At 43.5% G+C, this 21525-nt stretch overlaps 1 protein-coding gene across 7 annotated transcripts in view; it reads right to left on the bottom strand.

The window, feature by feature from the left end:
- Positions 1–21525, bottom strand: part of LOC144823287 (dipeptidyl peptidase 4-like) — an 867366-nt gene that overhangs the window by 43123 nt on the left and 802718 nt on the right. For all 7 annotated transcript variants that reach the window (XM_078681655.1, XM_078681657.1, XM_078681659.1 and 4 more), the window contains one exon: positions 13290–13354. In XM_078681655.1, coding sequence (XP_078537781.1) covers positions 13290–13354 — 65 coding nt within the window. The remainder of the gene's footprint in view (positions 1–13289; positions 13355–21525) is intronic.

The raw sequence follows: 21525 nt of genomic DNA, 5'->3' as shown, positions 1-21525 counted from the left end.
GCCTCCTGCTAATTCAAGGCTTAGTGCTAGCAAGGCTGGATTATAGCAACGCTATTTACCTCGGGGCACCGGAAGCCACCTTGCAAATACTACAAAAAACCCAAAATGCCGCAGCCCGCCTGCTCACAAACACCCCAGCAAGAACATCGGCCAAACCTGCCCTGAGAAAACTTCACTGGCTCCCCGTGAGGGAATGAGTCGCCTTTAAGGCCCTCTGCCTGGCACATAAGGCCCTGCACAATGCGGGTCCCCCCATTCTGAGCACTTGGATCACTCCATACAGACCGCCGAGAGCGCTCCGGTCTGAACAGGGAAACCTTATCGTTGTCCCTAGGGTGAAGAAAACCCGCATTGGCGGCCGCAGATTTTCGGTAAACACGGCCAGTAAATGGAACGCTCTCCCCTCGAACCTCAGAGCTGAACCAAACCTCCTACGATTTAGGAAGTCCCTCAAAACCCTCCTTTTTCCCTGATTTTTCTTCGAAGCTTCCCTGTGCCCCCCCTCTAGGAGTCTGAGGTTTCAGCGCTGGGATACTCGAGGGTGACTACGCGCTCTATAAAAACCTAAAATAAATAAATAAATAAATTAGTTAGCAGTTCTCCTTGTGCATACAGCAACAAGAAATTTATTGATAAATCACTGGAACAAACAGGATTACAAAAGTAACAAATATGTCCATATATAATAATTGACATAGAGCAAATATTGAATAATAACTCTGTAATTGGCTTAAATTATTCATATTGCTAATACATTTTGATTTATGATAATTTGGCAAGGCACTATTCTGCATGTGAAACACATTTTTAATTAAGTAGGCATTGTGCCTCTGAAGGTATTTCTTTTACAAAACCTAAAGTGTAAAGTTCAGGCTCCAGTGAAGGCTGGAGAGTGTAACTAGTGCTCATCAAGACACTGTTAACTTTCTGTTCTTGAAGTGGCAGTCAGTGATCTTTGAATGCGGTTGTGCTTTATAAATATTCTGAACTGTAGCAAGTTAGTGAAGTGAGCGATCCCCTGAGTGCATTTCAAGCACAGTTTTCACATACATTTGCTGAAAAGCTGTAGGATCTGACAAGGCACTCATTACATGGTCAAATCTTTTCATGGTGTGTCAAGCCAATGAACCTGGACACTGCTCATGAATTGACAATCAGTTTTCCAAAATGTGACATGGTTGGCTCCAAATGTCAAGCATTTCCTACATTGTGCACTCTCACTCTGACTCACACTTTGTCACTCACTCACTCACCTACACTGATACCGTCAATCACCCATTGTCACTCAGTCTGACTTATTCTCATTCATTCTCAATCACTCATTCTCTGTCAGTCTAACTCGCCCACTCTCATTCTCACTCATAAGTGTACTCTCTCACTGTCACTCAATCTCCCTCAATCTCACTCACACACTTTCACTCTATTTAACAGCCCCTCACACTCCCACTTACTCATTTATTCTCCCTCATATGTAGTCACTTTTACTCTCACTCACTTGGGCTTATTTGTGCCCACTTAATGACAACCAATCTCACTCATTTCTACTTATTATCACTCACTGTCTCCACCTTCACTACCCCTTTTCACACACACAGATGCACGCACACTCTCTCCCTCACACAGAAAACTCTCACAGACACACAAGCACACAATATACATTTAGAAGCATTTTATTTTTACTTACCTCAGCTAAAAGCTAAGACCCTTATTTATAAGATTTTAGCATAGGGCAGCGCAGCAAGGCACCCTCCTGTGATGCACTACACCATGGCGAAAGGGCAGGAATGAACCATATTTATGCATCAACATAGCCACCTTTGCACCAAGGTGCAAGGGTGCCTCCATTGTTTGCAGGATTGTTTTTGTGTAAAAAGGGACACCTTCTTGCACAGAATCATAAGAAGGGTTTTTCTCTTTCAATGTGGGCTACAAAAATCAGCACACATAAAAATAGGAAAAAACTCAGAGAAATAAACATATTTCACCTCATTACGCCTCACCTCGATTTGACACTTCCCCGCGTTTACATGATTTTGTAAATCTGGGGCCCAACAAAAATCCATGGGTGTTGGGTGGCAAAACCCACCACAACACCCATGGACCGCATTCCGGTAGCAGAGTAAGGGGACACCGCGATTTGAGCTGCGTTGCTTAACTAAAGATTTTTGAGGCGACTCAAAGTCATGCAGGGTGGCTTTGCATTGCTTCATAAATCAAATTGAGATGTACCACGTTATGTGGAGCAAAAGTGACACTGGGCTCTCATAAATAGGCCCCTAATGCTCTGCTGAAGCTCCTGGTGCTCCATTTTCTATTACACTAATAGTAATTAGTGTAATGGCTGAAAATTAGAATGGGTAGCCCAACACCAATAAGGGTGAGCTGGCCCTCTGCTCTTGGCATTGATTTTGCAGCATCTGAAGGCAGTGCACGGAACAAACCAGGCATTGTAACTGGGAAATGCCAGTACTGCAAAGCCAACATTACAACTGTGACCCCTGGATGCCCCTAAATGGCATCCATGGTCGATATCCTCAGCTTAGTTGACCTGTGGTGGCATAAACATCCACACTAATGTGCCTATATATTTGATAATTTTTATTTGAGTAAAGCTTTCATAGAAGCCTGTGAGAGTACTTTCTATTCTATCATGGTTTCCAATCTTTCTACTCTTACCTTGGATTGGAATATATCTGCGTTTGTTAATGAACACCCTTTTGGACATTTTGTTCCTACAGAGTTAATTTCTAAGCTGGTAGAGTTGGAGTATGGCTCCACCTTCTATCAGTTGTGTTGAAGACCTTAAAAGCTACCATATGAGGATGTACTTTCCAACATGGGTCATATTATCCAAAGTGTTGATATTTTACTGCAGGGCAAACCACCTGCAGCTGGTGCAGGTGAGCGCGGTGGGGTGGGGCGGAGGCGGGTCGGGTGGGGGGAAGGCGACAGTCGAAGGGATTGACAAAATCAAATAAATAAATAAAACCCATTCCATAATCTGTCAATTTCCCCCCACCAAACCGTGCTTACCTGTACCAACTGCGGTTGAGGCCAACACTGATGCACTCTAGGCATGGATGTTTTGTTCCCAGTGATTGTCCAGTATTTTTATTTGTTCATGGGGTACACCCCATGCCCTCAAACTTTCTTCAGACACTGCTGAGAAGCAGTTTGCCACCTTCATCTGCTACATTGTTAAAAACTATAAAATTCATATCTCCAGTTATCCTTATGGGATTTTTTGGTTTCTATCATTTTGTTCATTCAATTATTCACTATTTCCATTAATTGGAGTGGGATTTGTATTGTGTTGTGCTTTTGACTTTTTAACTGTTTTGTTACTTCTTCACAGTGATCAAGGCTTCTTTGCCAAAGCATGTCTGTTTACTGCCACATGGTAAATAAATTAATATTTGAACCACCCTGGAATGCCCGCGTGAATACATTTATTCTACGTCTGACTGCTTTACACATTTTCTTAAGGTCTGCTCAGTGCCAAAACTACCAGGGTTTGAGAAGAAGTTAAATTACTGAAACCTCTACTGGACGTAAAATGAATACTGTCATTATTACTTGTTGTGGATTACCATCCATCCTAAATAACAATCCACTTTATCACAGAAATGTATGACTTTCTGGGTTCACCCCCATGGATTTCACACCTGTTTTCACCACAAAATGCGAGTAGGTTGAAACCACAAAACATAGGAAAAATTGACTACCATTTAGAAAAATGCAAATACTGTGATAACACATTTGTTTTGTTTTACAGTTCGGAATGTTCTTGACAGCTAGGGAGATTGTGATCTTAGCAGAACAAGCCTTTTGCTGATGCCATTGTTAGTGGGAAAACATATGCTTTCTGGCACAGCACCTTTTGCCAATTTCCCCCCCAAAAAATAACTCTTTGCCATACTTTGGCTATTGTCTCAGTTCCCTTTAAGGGAATCCACAAGCTCAAGGTACCTTTAGAATCACCAAGATGTAGGATTCTAAGGACACACATTTGGCATTGTTCGTGGAAAAAATGTATTAAAGGTTCGAAGTGGATTGCCCACAACATTAAATATGGTCACAAAGTGCGACTGCCTCATTGATATTCAAGAGGCACGTAATTTGTGACCCCATTAGGAATTGCAAACAGTGTCTCAGACACTGTTGTACATAGCATTTTGCAACTCGCAAATTGCGAGTCGCAAAATGGTATGGTCGTACCTCTTGCCCACAATCACATTTAAATTATTCCATTGTAAAGCGTTCATGAAAATCTGTCAAAAACTGAGAATAGTTTTTATATATCAAGACTCAAGTCTCACAGAGATATTACCCTTCCTCTTCTCAAAAGAGTGTACTACATTTTTGGAGGGAGCATTGCCTAGAGTGAAAATCACCTAAATAAATGTGTTAGCCTAGTTGCAGTTCAAAGCTTTATCAAATGAATATTACAACAAAGGAAACTAATGCAATCCAGTTGTTTCACATTGTCAGCAGACATCAGTGTAATACTTGCTACTGTTTTGGCGTAAGATATAATTAATTTGCCTGCCCATAGCCATTCCTTGAATCTTCCTGTTTTGGATATGCACATAAGGTGAATTTCTATATCAAAAATTCCTTTGTCCACTCTCGTGATCCCTCTGACATTTTGATCATCCATAAGCTGGATACGCGGTGTGAATTTGCCTGCAGGCTTTACGTTCATAATGCTCACATTACTTACCGTTAATGGCATTACTTTGACTCCTACTCCCTCGCTTTCATTTATTACACATGAGAATCCCTGCCTCGTCAGACCAACCACATGCTACTACTGTATATAAAACCTCTCGCTTCCCCCTCCAAACCTCCTGTCAGTAATCAAGCCTCTTAACCTGAATGTCAGTTGTGCATCCTGGGAAGGTAGGATGGACTAGTATTAATGAAAGCGGAGGAGTAGGATTCAAAGTTTTGCCATTTCCGTAAGTAATAAAAGCTTTACCTTATTGTCCCTCCCTCACTTTCCTTCATAACACATGTTCCAAGCTCTGAAATGAGAAACAACTGACCTCCTTTCACAGCTGCCACACAAATATTCTTTGTTTGAAATAGAACTTCTTTTCCCCTATTCCTTCATAGAGGACAAGATCTTATAACCAAAAACACCATCTATATTGTCATTTTCACCAAATGTGTAGTGTTTTGCAAAGGTAGAGGAATCCGATCATTTAGGTGCTCTACAAATTTCCTGAAGAGACGCACCCTCCAACTCTGCAACTGTAGATGCCATGCTACGTGTTGATCTGCCCTGTATCTGCAAAGGCTGAGGCCTTCTTACCACTGCATATACCTTATCAATTAAGGTTTTGATCGCTCTATTGAAGGTGGTTCTGACTGGCTTCTCACCTTGCCTATCTGGCCCGAAATGTACAAATAAGGAATCGTCCTTCCTAAAGGCCTGACCCCTTTCAAGTTACACTAGCAGTGCCCTCCTTACATCCAACAAATGCAGCCTTGACACTTCCTCCGAAGCAAGGGATGGATAAAAGGCTTGAAAAATCACTTTTTGATCACTATGAAAATACAGAAATTAGCTTTTGGAAAAAAAGAATGTACCCAAGCTAAAACCACCCTGTCCTGAACCACTTTACCAAAAGGAAACCTGCATGACAAAGCTCCCAATTCACCCAGCCTCCTAGCGGAAGTGATAGCCACAAGAAAGAATGTCTAGCGGGTTAGATAATGCAAATCTACCACCTCTAAAAGTTCATATGGAGACTTAGTTAAAGCTGTCAAAGCCAGCATCAAATCCCAAGTGGGAAAGGATTGAAACACCCTAGAAGAAGTATTTTACAGACCCTTTAACAGTCTAGAAATGAAACCTTCATTGTAGCTAAAAAAAATTCCAGGGAGCTCTGAATGCCTGAATTGCTCCCCATTGCACTTGTAGGATGGCTACGGGGAAACCTAACACTTTACCTCGCTGCAAAAATTCTACAATTACTACCAAGCTGACTGACTGGAGGGTTGAGACCTCTGGCAGTACACTAAGGAGTACATCACCCCCAATGCCTGTTAAATGACTTCTGGGTTAAAGACCTTCTGGAAGCCTTCCACGTAACTACCAAGAAATTTGGGAAACCCTGCCCCCTCAAACCTCTCCTCTCAGCTTCCAAACCATCTGGTGGAGTCTCCTTAACAACGTTCTTTGTAGAATTAGTAAGTCAATAGGATATAGGTTCAAAGGAATTACCAAACCTGGGGCCAACATCATGAGTATTATCAGAGGAAACTAATTGGCCCAAGGCCACCTGGGAGCAATCAGAATGAGATCGGACTAGTCACAATTCCTTGCTTTCTGAGAAATGTCTCTACTCCCTTCAATAGAGCCCCTCTCTTGAAACTTGAAACAGGAAGATGAGTCACTTTGGTACCTGTCTGTAAAAAATTCATTTGCATAGCCCTCCTCGATTATGCTCAAAACTTAAGTGTCTCGGATGTCTTCCTTCCAAACTTCAAGAAACTGATGGAGTCGATGCCCCAACGCTGTCTGGCTAGTCAAAATTCAAGATACATTCCTTATGAACTGAACGTATGATTAAATCAAAATGTATGGAAAGGGATGGCAGATCATGCTATCATGAGATTATATCTTTTTATATCACTGTTGGATAATGGCCCTCTCTGACTGGTCACCCTATCTTTTTGACTTTCCCCCTCCTCTTTTTGTGGAACTCTTTTTGTTGGCCATATGACTCCCAGCACTTTACCATACTAGCCTATGCATATGCTCCTCCCCTAAAAATGATGACATTGGTGTATACCTGATTGGCCTATTTGTTTGTATTGTGGAAGTCCCTTGTAAACTGGTATAACATATACCCAGGGCCTTTACTTCAAATGCTTCTAGTGGGCTCCAGCAATGATTATGTGACCCACAAATGTAGCATACACAGTGGCTCAGCTCAAGGGGCTCTTTCAGAAGACAGGGGTGTTCATAAGGGAAGTGCTAAGAAGGCAGAGCTTCAGAAAGCCTGGAGAGCATGGGCAGATGCCCACATAGAAGGAGAAGTGGATGAAGAGGAGGGATCTGTGTCTGAGGAAGGATCACAGTGGGTCCTGCCAGAGCGTCTTGACATACAGCCACCAGAGGGAGGAGCAATTTCCTTCCGGGACTGGAGATCCACTCTAGAGCAGACAGCTGTGTGTCCTCAAAGAGCCTGTCCCAGAGAGGCCTGAGGACAGTAGTGATGAGAGGAAACTGAGGCTAGAGCTTGCAAAGAGTGACAGGGAGAAGGTCCTTGTCAAGATTGAAAAGGAACTGGCCCATGTCAAACTGGAAAAGGAGCAGGTCCTTCCTAGATTGGAATAAGACTAAAATCTAAAAGAGAAGAAGCTGGCCATGGAGGAAAGACAGATCGTTCATGAGCTTTACAGTCAAAGAGCTGGATATTAGAGCCCTCTAAGTGGGGTACAGCAACCACAATAATGGAGGCAGCATACATGCAGGATTTTCACATGAGTCCAGATTACATATTCCAAAATATATAGTGCCCAGTTCTAATGTGGGGAATGACAGAGATAAATGGTTGGCAGCATATGAAGTGGCTTTGAAAGAGCAAAGGATCCCAGAGGAGCTCTAGGGGCTGCCTTATGGTGGTACATGCCCACAGTGCGAAAAGACACACTCCTTACCTTAGAGAGGGAGGACCAGTACAACTACACTGCCATGAAGAGCATTTTTGTCACTAAGTTTGGGTTGAGACCTGAGAAGCACAGGCAACAGTTCAGGGCAAGCCACAAACTCTTTATACAAACATGGGTGGATTTGTTTAGACTATGTTGGTAAGGCACTGAAGAGCTGAGTGAGGGGCAGCAAAGTTAGTTATCATGAAGGATTGCACAACTTGTTTTTAAAGGAGAAAATTATTGATATTGAGTTGTGACAAAACCTGGTTGATAGCACGCTTACTGATTCCAGGAAGCTTGTTTAGGAGGTGGACTTCTGGGTCAGCACCAGAGTGTCCAGAAAGGTATCGGGGATCCCAAAATGGTTGGGCTTGCCACCAGAAGAAAAATGGGGCGATAAAAAGACTGAGTTCTCAAAAGGCCCACAAAACAACTCAAAGGGTAAAGGGTCTGGTTAGTATTACCAATCTGGACACCAGACAAAAACTTACTCTGACAAAGGTCAGCAACCCAAGCTCATCAAGTACTATGGACAATACAAAGGGGATTCCAACTGCATGAAAAGAGCACCACCTCTCACTGGAGGAACAATTCCAGGGGAAGCTACCGCAGTGGTGGGGGAGGAGTTTGTTCCACTGAATGGGGGAGTTGACTAAGGTTATCCAAGTGTCCCTTGGTGACAGTGAAATGGCTCCTAAGATCCATGTGCCCTCAAATACTACTAAGTATACGAAGTGGGTCACCATCAAGGGGCAAGGTGTAGAGGCTCTGAGGAATCAGGAGCCAGAATGACTATGATGAGGAGTCATCTGGTTTCCCCAGACCAGGTAATTCCTAATGAATTCCACCACGTTGTGGTGGTTGACAAAAAATAGGGTCACTATCCTGTGGCACTTGTCCATTTGAGTGGGGGGAGGATTCAGGTCTTCTGAAAGGTGCAGGGACCCTTGCGATGAATGTGGGCTTTTTGCTAGGTATTGACCTGGAGCACATTACATGTTAAGGTTACCTGAGTGGATCTGTGCCATGACAAGGTCCTTGGCTGTTTGGGAAGCGAGTCAGGAAGGGCTGGAGCCTGGAAAAATGGCCTAGCAGCTGCTAACAATGGGAAAGGCAGAGCGCATGGAAAACCAGCCCCTGAATATTCCTCCTGTGAGATGGATGAGGCACCTGTAGTGGCCACCCCATAGTCCACTGGGTAGTATATTGCTTCCCTTGGTGACCTCCCTGACCTTGCTGTATGGCATGTGGAAAGAGGACCCACCAAGGAGGAGTTCTGTAGGCCATAAAGGAAGTGTCCAACACTAATGGGTATGATGCAACCGGCTGATGCCCAAGCAGCGGGTGACGCCTCTGGTAGTCACCACATTAACTGGGAGTACAGCCTCCTCTACAGTGAGCCTATGTCTCTTGGGCATGGGACATCAAGTGTCTCGGTGATCCCTCAATGCTACAGTGCCTTCCTACTGGAGCTGGCTCACAAAATCCCCCTGGCAGGAATCCTAGGCCAAGCCAAGACCTTTACAAGACTTGTCCCCCACTTCTATTGGCCTAGGATCAAGAATTTCCCAGATGCATTCTGTAGGACTTGTGTGACCTGCCAGGCCAGTGGGAAGACAGGGCAGAGACTTCAAGCACCCCTTGTCCCATTAACTGTTGTGAGCACCCTCTTTGAGAGGGTGAGCATCCACATTGTAGAGCAAATGGATCACCAGACTGCATCAGGCAACAGATGTATCCAAATTCTGGTGGATCATGACACTAGGTTCCCAGAGGCAATTTTTCTGAGGACTACTACAGCACCCACAGTGGAAAGGCCCTGGTGGGGATTATTACCCGAGTAGTGTTCCCAAAAGGAAGTTGTGTCTGACAGGGGAATAAACTTATGTCTGGTTATATGCAGTCAATGTGGAAGAAGTTTGGGGTAAAGAAGAGGTTCTCCACCCCTTACTACCAAAAACCAATGGGCTTGTTGAGAGATTCAACAAGACCCTGAATGGCATGAATTGAGGCTTGCCTGAGGCCTTGAGACAAAAAGTAGGATACCCTCTTGCCAGGCCTCGTGTTCGCTTACAGAGAAGTGCCAGAGAGAGGAGTGAGCTTCAGTCTGTTTGAATTTCTGTATGGGCACCCCGTCAGGGGACCTCTTAGCCTAGTTAAAGAAGGGTGGGAGAATGTTCCTGGGAAGGTACCCCAGGATGTAGTGAGATACATGCTGGCCTTCAGAAACCAGATAGCTAAGTTATGGATGCAAGCTTCCAGTAACCTTGAAGCCAGCCAGGAAGTCATGAGGGGGTGGTTTGACAAAAATTATATCACCGTGTAATTTCAACCTGGTCAGAAAGTGTGGGTGTTGGAGCTGGTAGAGCCCAGAGCCCTCAAAGACCACTGGAATGGCACATATGAGGTGATTGAAAGAAAGGGTGCAGCCACATACCTGGTGGACCTCAAGACCCTTAAGCATCCCAGAGGGTACTGCATGTAAATCGACTCAAACCACACTTTGAGATGTCTGAGCTCACCATGCTGTTGGCGACTGACTGATGGAGAAATGGAAGAGGAGAGTGAACCTCTCCCTAATCTCTTGGACTCCAAGGGGAAGGATGGGTCTGTGGAAAGAGTCATTCTTTCCCCCACTCTAACTCCTGAACAAAAGAGAGACTGCCACCATGTGTTGTGGCAATACTCTTCTCTGTTCTACCTAGGACTACCCACCTGTGTACCCATGATGTGGACACAGGGGACAACCCCCTCTTAAGAATAATTCTTACAGGCTGTCAGATAAGGTGAGGTCCAGCATTAAGGCTGAAGTGTCCAAAATTCTGGAGTTGGGGTTGATAGAACCCTCCAGTAGCCCCTTAAGGCAAAGAAGGAAACCGTCATGGCTGGGCTGCCCTCCAAAACTCAGACTGTGGTCGGAGCATTTGTGGGCCTCACTGGGTACTATAAGAGGTTTGTCAAGGGATACGGCACCATTATTGCCCCCTTGACGGAACTGACTTCCAAGAAGCAGACCAGAAATCTGATTTGGACATAGGCATGCCAAACTATATTTGGCTCCCTGAAGAAAGCCACGTGTACAGCTCCTGATTTCTCCCAGGACTTTATCATAATGACAGATGCCTCAGAGCATGGCATGGGGGCAGTGCTATACCACCTTAATGAGGAGGGCCCAGACCAACCTGTAGTCTTCATCTCCAGAGGTGGAGTGCTATTTAGAGAAAAGCTTTCACAGTGGTCTGGGCCCTGAAGAAGTTGAGGCCATCCCTGTTTGATACTCACTTCGTGATTCGGACTGACCACAGGCCCTTCAGGTGGCTGATTCAAATGAGGGGTGAGAATCCAAAACTATTGAGGCGGTTTATTTCTCTACAGGGTGAAACATAGGCCTGGGGTAGACCACACCAGTGCTGATGGCCTGTCTAGGTTTTCATCCTTAGGGACGAGAACTCCCTAGAGGTTGGGTAGATGTCCCCACTTTCAACTGGGGGGGCACATATTACACCTGTCATCCTTAGGGTGATCTTTCCCCAGACATTTTGCATTTTGCTTATCATTTTTGTAAATTCGTTTTGTTGGCCTTAGGACTCTGAGCCCTTTACCACTGTTAACCATTGCTAAAGTGCATGTGCTTCTCCCCTAAACATGTTGACACTGGTGTATACCTGATTGGTATGTTTGTTGCACTGGTAAATCCCTTGTAAAGTGGTATACCACATACCCAGGGCCTTCATTTCAAATGCTATTAGTGGGATGCAGCACTGATTGTGCCATCCACAGAATTAGCCTTTCAAACCTGTCTCAGGCCTGCCCCTGCACTGCCTGTGTGTGCACTTTACTGCCACTTTAACTTGGCATTTAAAATCACTTGCCAACCTTAACACTCCCCTTTTATTGCATATGTGTCCGCTAAGGTGGGCACAAGTAACCCTAAGGGCAGGGTGCTATGTAGGTAAAAGGTAGGACATGTACCTTTATGTTTTGCATGACCTGGTAGTGACAAACAGGTATGATCATAAAATACTTTGTGAATCTGTTTGTAGTGAGTATATAAATATATGTGTGGGTAACTCTAGATGTAAACACATTGTTATCAGACAATGTACATTGCACAAAGGTTGGACAATCATGGATTCCAGGCATTTTAGCACATTTTCATGGCAATTTGGCAGTGACATATAAACTGCCAAACGGTGCAAAAACAGCAGTTGCACTGACTGACCAGTACAAAAAAATGTGCCACTCAGTCAGTGCAGATGTACATTTAAGCATGAGCGCAAAATCCGCTCCGATCGCGGATTTTGCGGATTTTCGGTAAATCCGCGATCCGCGAACTCTCGCGAATTTACCGAGAATCCGCAATCCGCGATCGGAGCGGATTTTGCGGTCAAAAGTTCAAGCCTAACATAATTTACGATGGCGCCGGCAAGCTGCCAGCGCCATCATCAAATGGTTACTTAATTAGCTTCGACAGGAAGCTCTAACAGATAAGATAAAGCAGGGGCTCGAGCGCCTGCTTTATTTTATCAGTTGGAGCTTCCTGTTGAAGCTAATTAAGTAACTTTTGCAGGATGGCGCTGGCAGCTTGCCGGCGCCATCGTAAATTATTTACATGGTGTGTCTTCTTGAATAAATATGTGCCCTAGTTGAAGCTTAAATTCAGTGACTCATTCATTAGCCCAAAAATAATCGTGAGCGTTGTGGAGGCTGGGCAGGTGTGCCTTGTTCCCAAATATACCATGGGAAATCCGCTGTGATGCTGGCCAGAGGCATTTGCATCTTTGGCTTTCACGTGCGCAATCCCCCTGCTGTTCCTGTGACCAGGGGCTTCTGTCTCTTAATCTGCTGCTCTGATCGGTCTCTGACCTTTTGTATACACACAAGGGGCATGTGCGCTCGCATGGAAGCCCCGTCCGTTTGGCCCCACCCACACACTCGAGGTGTGCACCCGCCCGTCTTCCCGCCATTTACCCACTATGATGGACATTTCACTCAAGGGACCCCTGCGCACTTCGGCGCGATTGCATAGTAGTAACACACACTTGGTCGCTGGAACTAGTTGAAGCGCAAATGCAGTGACTCATTCATCAGCCCAAAAAAAATCGTGAGCGTTGGGAGGCTGGGCAGATGTGCCTTCTTCCCAAATATACCATCGGAAATCCGCTGTGATGCTGGCCAGAGGCATTTGCATCTTTGGCTTTCACGTGCGCAATCCCCGTGCTGTTCCTGTGACCAGGGGCTTCTGTCTCTTAATCTGCTGCTCTGATCGGTCTCTGACCTTTTGTATACACACAAGAGGCATGTGCGCTCGCATGGAAGCCCCGTCCGTTTGGCCCCGCCCACACACTCGAGGAAGCCCCGCCCCCAAATCCGCCGATCCGCAAAATCCGCGGATTTTGCGGATCCACGATCCGTGAATCCGCAAATTCGTGAATCGTGGATCCGCAAAATCCGCCCATGCTTAACATTTACATTAACTTTATGCATAACATTGCATGCTTCAGCATCTATTGAATGAAGTGCTGTTAAGGGTGTTCTTCTTTGGATTTAGAAAAATATAAGATATGGGTTAGATAGCATGTGGCACATATCACTTTAAGTTAAAAAAAATTTCTTCTTACCTCATAACTGTTAAGGTTATCTTCTTTGGTAGGCAGACACATGTAGCGCTCAGTGTATATCGAGTCTGTGCAAAAAAGAATGCGCTGCCTATTAGCATACTGTAGTTTGTATGGAAGAAATACGATATTGAACACTGCAGATTAGATTGAAAGTACCGACAAGAAAACATGGTTGAGTCGAGACATCAAAGCAACATCAGTCAATAGGGATTTAATTAGGTTGGAAGAAAAAAATACTTGAGTTGCGCAATTACATTTGGAAGGCGGATATTGAAAGGCAGATGAGGGGGTTGGTTGTGGTGGTGGTTACGAAGGGGCTGTGCACCATTAAAGAGCTGGAGGACAAAGCAATTACAGAAGAGATATCAAAACATGAAAAGCTGCCTGCTTTCCATTTCAAACTGAAGCAAGAGACGGATGAAAAGAAAAAGAAAAGAAAAGAAAATTCCAATCTAAAAATGATCGTGAAAGCAGTGTCAAACCATTATTAAAATTATCATTTGATGATCCTTGTATGACCCACTATCAAATTATTTATCATTCAAAACAGACCATGTACAATTAGAATACAAAAGTAGACTGAGTTCATACACGTGAAAAGGTTTTAAAAATATATTAATTTGTTCACGTGTTTTTAAACTCTTAACATGTTTTTCAAACCTTGAAAAATAAGTGCAATCATATTTAGCTTAGTGCAGAAATGTTCAGGTAATGTACTCCAAGCTGAACAAACTATAGTATGAAGTCGTGGGTTTAGTAGGTCTTCTTACAGGTTCTTGGAAATGTGATTACAGAACATGAAAGTAAGTCCAGTGTGGTGCAATCACACAAATCCTATTTATAGAGAAGGGGGACACTAAGAGATGATTATTAGGTCCAGTGACCCTTGCTCCCGAAAAGTAACTAGTACAGAAAGGGAGTCACTGTTCCTTATAGAGGATGAAAGAGGAAGAAACTTTTTTTCGTGTGCTACTCTATCTGTGGGGGACAGTGTGTTCTCATCATAATGCCCTAACACACCCCGAAGGATGTTCCATTAGGGACATATACCCAGCTATAGAAGGGCATAATATCCCCTAGAGCAGCACTACACACTTTGTTTTAACAATGACAGAGGGGTCAACCTAATATATAGTACCCACTCTCCCTCCAGTCATTTTTTAACACATCACTTTAGACTTCACTGCCACTTACACCCATACACCCAAACGGCTTCTCATCAAAAGATCTCCGATAAAGAGACCCTGCAGTGGACCCGTTGGGCATTGCACCGCCGGCCCGACAAGGAGAAAAGGCCAAATGATGGAGCATGACATCCTTCGGGTGTGTGAGGGCATTATGATGAGGAGACACTGTCCCCCACAGATAGAGTAGCAATCGGACAATCCACAGAATAAACGTTAGGGCTTAGAGGGAATAGGAATGAAACATGGTGAGTTCACATTTTCTAGTTTTCTATCAACATGTACATGAGTTCAACTGGTGATCTTTTAATTCTGCTGTGAACTGGTGCACAATGACACATTCTACCACAATGACAAAATCAACACAAGTTAACTTTAAGTATTGTTCTGTTGCACCTGTATTTTTGGTTTTGAGACTTTGTGGGTGCTTTCCAAACAGCAAATCCATTTCTTAATAGGGACATTATTTTGCCTGCTGTGAGTTATACAAAGAATAGCGTCTCACACCAGTGGAGTGGAGCTCGCACAGGTGGGGTGGAGCAGGGCGGAGTGGGGGATGGTGGAAGTCGATAGACGACAGGTTAAGTAATATTAAATAAAACCACTTACCTTGCGCACGATGCTTCAATTTCCACCACCACGGACCCCGCCCCCGCTCTTACCTGTCAGAGCCGCCACTGTAGACAAATATCTCCTTGACCAGCCTAGTCTTTATTTTCGAAGGATAGATCGGTGTCCTGGACTCCCTTTGCAGAGGTCCTGGCTAGTAGCATCTTTTATCAGTATTAGGTATAGATGCATCAAAGGAAAAACCGGTCGCAAAAGGGGCAGACTCTCAGAATCTGCCCCTTTGCGACCAGTATTTTTGCATTTGGGATGCATCATCCCAAATGCAAAAATCGCAATTTAAGAAATCGCAAAATTGCGATTACTTAAATTGCGATTGCATTTAAGGAATCTCAAATTGAGATTCCTTAAATGCAATGCATCAAAGTAAAGAAATTAGCGATTTTGCTAATAGGGTGAGTAAATTACCATGAAGTTGAATTTGCAAAAACTTTGAAAAATGCACTCAAGTGCATTTTTTAAAGTCCCATTTTACACACACACACATGCCCTTCAGGCATGTGTGTGTGCAAGATTTTCTCATATGCAGATTTCAGGGGTACAACAGGGTGTCCTTTTGACACCCTGGCACCCTTGAAATTGCATTCTCAATTTGTGATTCTCTAATTGAGAATCGCAAATTGAGAATGTCTTCCCATTCATTCCTATGGGCCTCTAGGCCCATAGGAATGAATGGGGAGGTATTCCTTAATTGTGACACGCAATTTGCGACTCGCAATTAAGGAATGTTTAGAAACCGCTATTTTTATGCGATTTCTACATGCATAGCCTATTGCTATTCCTTATTAGCGAATCCTTATTTTTCGCTAATAAGGAATCGCAAATGGCATTGTTGATGCATCTATACCTTAGTGTGCAATATTTGCTCCCAAAGATGATATCTAATGAGATTCAGTGGCCACGGGCCAGTGTTCTTTTTTCATATTTTTTTTGAGTGTGTACATTTCTACATTCTTTACGGACTTAGTTTTTTTTTTAGTGATGATAAAGATTTTTGGAGTGTGTGCTCACAGATGAAAATTTTAATGATATCAAAAGAAACCCACTTTAGGAGTCAAGGTTAAGGTATTTTGTCAGTAACAAATATTCAGTAAGGACTCACTTCCGTGTATATTTGGAAACATTGGTAATTCAAAATCATTGCAATAAATGATGCCAACACAGAGCTAGCCAATACAAATAGATCTATACCAACTAATTATACAGTTCAAATATAGCACAGAAAAGGGCTTAGAGTACACAGTGATAAATACCAGTGATAAGGGGGAGTATGTCTCTGTACAAAACAATTGCCCTAGGGAAAGATATCAGTTATAGGGTTACACATGTGAAAATGCAGCAAAGACTTTTATGTTTCCAGAAATTACTTAGTGTGATTGTTAAATGTCAAGGTTTCAATCTTGTAGGTTATTTCTAAGTTCAACATCAGGACTTGGTTATTAATCACCTAGGGCCGGATGTACAAACATTAGGAATACCGATTTCCCAATTGTGATTCTCTCTGATTCGCAATCAGTAAATTGGTATATACCTAATGTGTCAAATTTATTGAGTTTCCTTTAGGCATTCCTTGTGGGTTGCAAACTGACCTACCTCTGGAATATTAATGAGGTATGTTGCAGTTTGTGAACCATTAAGAGTCACAGCCATCACAGGGATGGTGGTCTGCTGAGGTCAGCAGACCCCCATGACAGTGATTGCTTTTTAATAATCTTTTTTAGTATTTTATTGCCACCCGTTTTCATTCAAGGAAAACGGGATGTGTTTAACAAAAAAGAAATGAAACCCTGAAGTTTCATTTTTTAATAGTAGGCAATGGTCTGTGGGACCATTGACTACTATTTACATTATCAAAGGGGAGGGGGTCCTATGGGGATGCTTTTCCCTTTGAGAATTTGTTACCACTAGTTTTAAACTGGTGATAAAGCATTAATGTTTTGCAACCGGAATTTGGTGCAAAACAGTAATACATACCATATAGTTTCCTTTAGGCATTCCTTGTGGGTCCCAAATTGACCAGTCTCTGGAAAATAACTAAGATGTGCACGGCAATATGAGTTGGGCCATCTATTCTCTGAGTTGACTTGAAAATATAAGCTGAACTCAAGTCTGGCTTACAGCTGCTTTAAGACAGATCGTGTGCGGTCACCTTCATTTATTGAGGTATAGTGCTGCTAGTTTTGTACCTCTGGACACTGGGGCACTGCTGTTCAGCCCCCAGTGTATGTGCTCTGACCCTGAAAATATAGTAAAATTGGCTAACTCCTAATTTTCATATTTACCTTCCCAATGAAGCCATAATTTAATACACAGATGGCATGGCAAGTTAACGGTGGCGTGTGGACTAAAGCACATGGTGTGCCATCAACTAGACTGAAAAAGGAAAAATGGCTTAAAGCTTACCTGTGTAGCCTAACTCCTTGATCTTTTAAAAATGTTGATGAACCTGTCAAGATACCTGTTTTTTGACAGGAAAGAACCCTACTTTAAGATATGAAATACTTCACCCTTATGTATACCTTGCAGTCCACAAGGTAGTGTGTCTAATATTTAAAAGTGGCACATGCAAAAGTTATTGTTGGCATGTACCTATAGATAGGGAGGATAGAGTAGCGTTAAAGGCACCAGACCTGCCCATTCATAGTTTAATGTGCAAAGGAAGAGAACCCTTTGGTACCTGTTAGGCACCAGCCTAGAGGAAGGAAGAGCTGGTTCCAGATCATTCAGAAGTAGTTGAGGAGGAGTGGAATGCCTATTTTCCTAAAGACATCCCTGGTTGGTGAGGCAGCAGCCTCCAAGGGCAGAAAAAGCTCATATCTTCGATTTCGGTAGAGCACAGCGGGTGGTTGCAGTAAGGCATACAGGATGGGCTGAAAAAGGGGGAAGAGTTACATTTGAAGATTTTCTTGTCTTATTAAAGTGAAGTAAAGTAAAGTCCACATTTGTAAAGCGCACAATCACCCGTAAGGGTCTCTAGGCGCTGGGGGCCGTCGGGAAGATTAAGCGAGCTATTGCCCAGAGTCACATGGTGCTGGGCTAACCTGCCGCCGGAGCCGGGGATCGAACCCTGATCCCCAGATTCCAGCGTCAGTCGCCCTGGCCGCGGCGCCACACCTCTCCCTGGTTAGGGAGTGTCCAGGAGTTACACCCATCCACTGGCTAATGAATCCAAACACAGTTGCATCTAACCCTTAGCTCATCAGAACATTTTCTTGACCTGTGGATAAACAGAAGAGGACTAGACTTCCTGTTTGAAACCCGTGTAGAGACCTAAAGGGTTGCAACAGCTCCCACTTGTACCCAGGACTAGGCCTGGCTGGAATGTCAATAACCCAAGAGTATTCAGAGTAGTTTTGGTAATTCAGCATTGCTCTTCGATGCAGAATTACCAATAATTATGTGATTACTTCTTTTCATGTAATTAAGAGCAATTTTGGGAGAAACTCCTACAGCAAGAGCACACTTAGCGGGCACAAGCAGCTGCACATGTTCGCTGTACATGTCCTACTGCATTTAGCACAGTTTTTTGCGCAAAATACATCTTCACATCCATTTTGGATGCAAGGGTGCATTTTGTGCTGAAAAAATAGCACTAAATGCCGTAGTAAGTAAGTTTAATATCCTAACCCAAGAGCATATTTAGAGAATGTGGGCAGCCGTTTGTGCTCACTTTTCATGTTTTTTTGCATTTAGTGCTATTTCTTAGCGCAAAATTCATCCTTGCATCTGTTTTGGAAGCGAGGAAGCATTTTTTTGTGCTAAGAGATAGCACTAAATGCAGAATTGTTCTTCTTGTATAGTTTAAGCTCAATATTGCAGATTTCTTCGGCAATTCTTAGGTAATTCAGCATGATTATGCCACACAGAATTACGTGAGTTATGCCCACTCCTATGAAGGGCTAAGATGTGGACTAAATGAGTTAGTCTGCTTATCTCCTTTGTGACTACAAGGACATATGAAGCTTCAAGAGGCCTTTTTCCTGAAGTACAAAATAGCAACTGGACCTGGGCTAGACCTTGCTGGTGAACTCTGCTGGAGGGAATCCTGGCACCTAAGTGCTGCCCCTGAGGTCCTGGGAGCCTAAGAATTGAAAAAGAGGAGCTCCACCAGAAAGTTTAAAAAATTGGTAACATTTTATGACTTCTAAGATCTCTGGACCATCAGTAGGACCTTGTGCCAAAGGTGTCGAATTTCAAGTAAACTTCATTCGACACAGCTTCAGGCTTGCCCAGGTGGAGGATTTGAGCTCCATAAAGAAAACTATGTTTTAAGGTAATGATCTTGACTTTGGAGAAGGTGTGAAAAGTATTTTTTCCAGTCAGAGCTTTCCCTGTAAAACCAAAAAACTTCAGTGGGACTTCATCCAAAGATCGACCACAAGAGGACTTCACCAGATACAGCCTGCAGCCTTACTCCGCTGGAGGATTTCAACTTCCATTTTAGAGACTTAAAACCTGATTATGAGTTGGGCAGTCTTGGAGTGAGCCACCATGCCAGAGCCCCGCTCCAAGACCGCAAAACTCAACCGCCGACCGCCTCTAGATTACTTGTTTCCTCGTGGTCTAGTGGGAAGTGCTTTGGCAGTCCTTCGGCATTGCAGTTCTAAGGCTCATATGCGAGCCTCAGAACTACAGTGATCTGAGAGCACCAAAACCTGTTCCTGTACGGTATGGACTGTGCAGTCCATGCCGTTCAGCAACATAGGTGCATATAGACAGGGGGCACAACATGTGCCCCTCTGCTTGCAACCCCATGCACAGGGGCACCAGGGGGCACTGTAGGGCCCTCTTACTTTACTGACCTCCATGAAAAGTGTGAAGGTCTGGAAAGTATTATTATGCTTAGTGGTGACGCAGCTGCACCGCCTGCACATTGCTGCCCCACACTGCCATGCCAAATCAGAGGGACCACAGATCCCCGGTAGTTGCGTCAGATCTGCGGCGGTGGGACCAACGTACTCGTAATGCGGCTGTCAGACCACCAGTGCGGCGGTTTCCGCCACGTCACTGTGAGTTTGGCGGTCCAATGGACCGCCAAACTTGTAATCAGTCAGAAGGTGAAATCTTTAACTGGGGTTACCAACTTGTTATCTCTGACCATTGCTCCAGCACAGTCAGCCTGAAATCGCATCTAGGTTTCAGGTAAGTTCAAATAGTGACTTCTTATTGGAGTTTTACAGGTGCTCTTTCCCTAAACATTCTTATTTCTGCTTCCCCTTATTTGATTTTGTTTTATTTTGGTGTAATTTTGTGCACTCAATTATTCTCTATTTCTTTTAATTACTTGGGCAATTTTTGTTGCATTGTGTTTTGACTTTTTAACACTTTTGTTACTGCTAATTGCTTCACCCAATTTTCTAAGAACTGTCCGCTTCGTGGCATAGCCACTAAGGGGTTGAGTTACGGTTTAAACTACTGAAACTATGTCTTGCCTGAAAGGTTCAAGGCCATATATCTCTTGTGTGGGATGCAGATCCACCCACCTGTTTAGCCTCTGATGATCAGGTACTTCCAAACATAGAGCTCATTATAGTTTTCCAATACTAAATTTGCATTTGGCACTATCATTTTCACTACATGTTTCTGAAATCAAAATTACTCATTGAAGATTTTCCAAAAGAACATTATTTTGACATACAAAATATTATATATGGAGTTTTTCAAATTTTGTGACATAGTGCAATATTGTGTTGAAGACTCGCTGTCAGTTTTTACATATCTGAATATAACGAAAGTAGCAGTGATGAGCGATTCAAGTTATTCTGCTATGAAGAGGTGGCACTGAAATATGTTGGACTGCTTTTTTCCTTTTATGTAGCCTTGTGTAAATTTGGTTTGGGGAAAGGAGATTAGCTGAGGGCAGTTACTGGTATTTTACCAAGTTTGAAGTAACTATTGCTATATATGTACAGCATCCTTTTGTGAAGCACTGATTGAAATGGGGATGGATATGAAAAATGTAGCTAAATGTTACCTAGTTCCTCTTGGCTGAGAACATGTCTAGAGGCACTTAGGAATGGTTGCTGTCTGCATCCTGCTGCTGGTAATTTGCCTTCATGGAAGTCCCTAGCCAGAACAAGAAACCCAGATTTAAAGACACAAGACCAAGAATCCCATTTTTACCCTCAAAAGAGTCGGAAGAAGGCTGACTCAAGGAACTAGGTTACACAGTCAGGTGAGGTGATTGGCTACTCTTCCTGATACATTACAACAATCCAGGGAAGGTACCTGGTCCCTTTTCAGTATGCTTCAAAATAGGATTTACATTACTTTTTAAGGACTGCACTGTTAAGTATTTCAAGTTTAATTATAAAAGCAGTGGAATGAAGAGAACAACCACTAGGGAACACAACAGTCACTGATGTGGGAGCAGTATATGGCTAATGGTAAGATGTAATGGGTAGGGTATGTCCATGATTTCTGTT

The sequence above is a fragment of the Lissotriton helveticus genome, chromosome 3_1, assembly GCF_964261635.1.
Source record: "Lissotriton helveticus chromosome 3_1, aLisHel1.1, whole genome shotgun sequence".
NCBI classification, from domain to species: Eukaryota; Metazoa; Chordata; class Amphibia; order Caudata; family Salamandridae; genus Lissotriton; species Lissotriton helveticus.
Note: the sequence above shows the minus strand (reverse complement) of the source record. Positions and strands in the feature narration are given on the sequence as shown.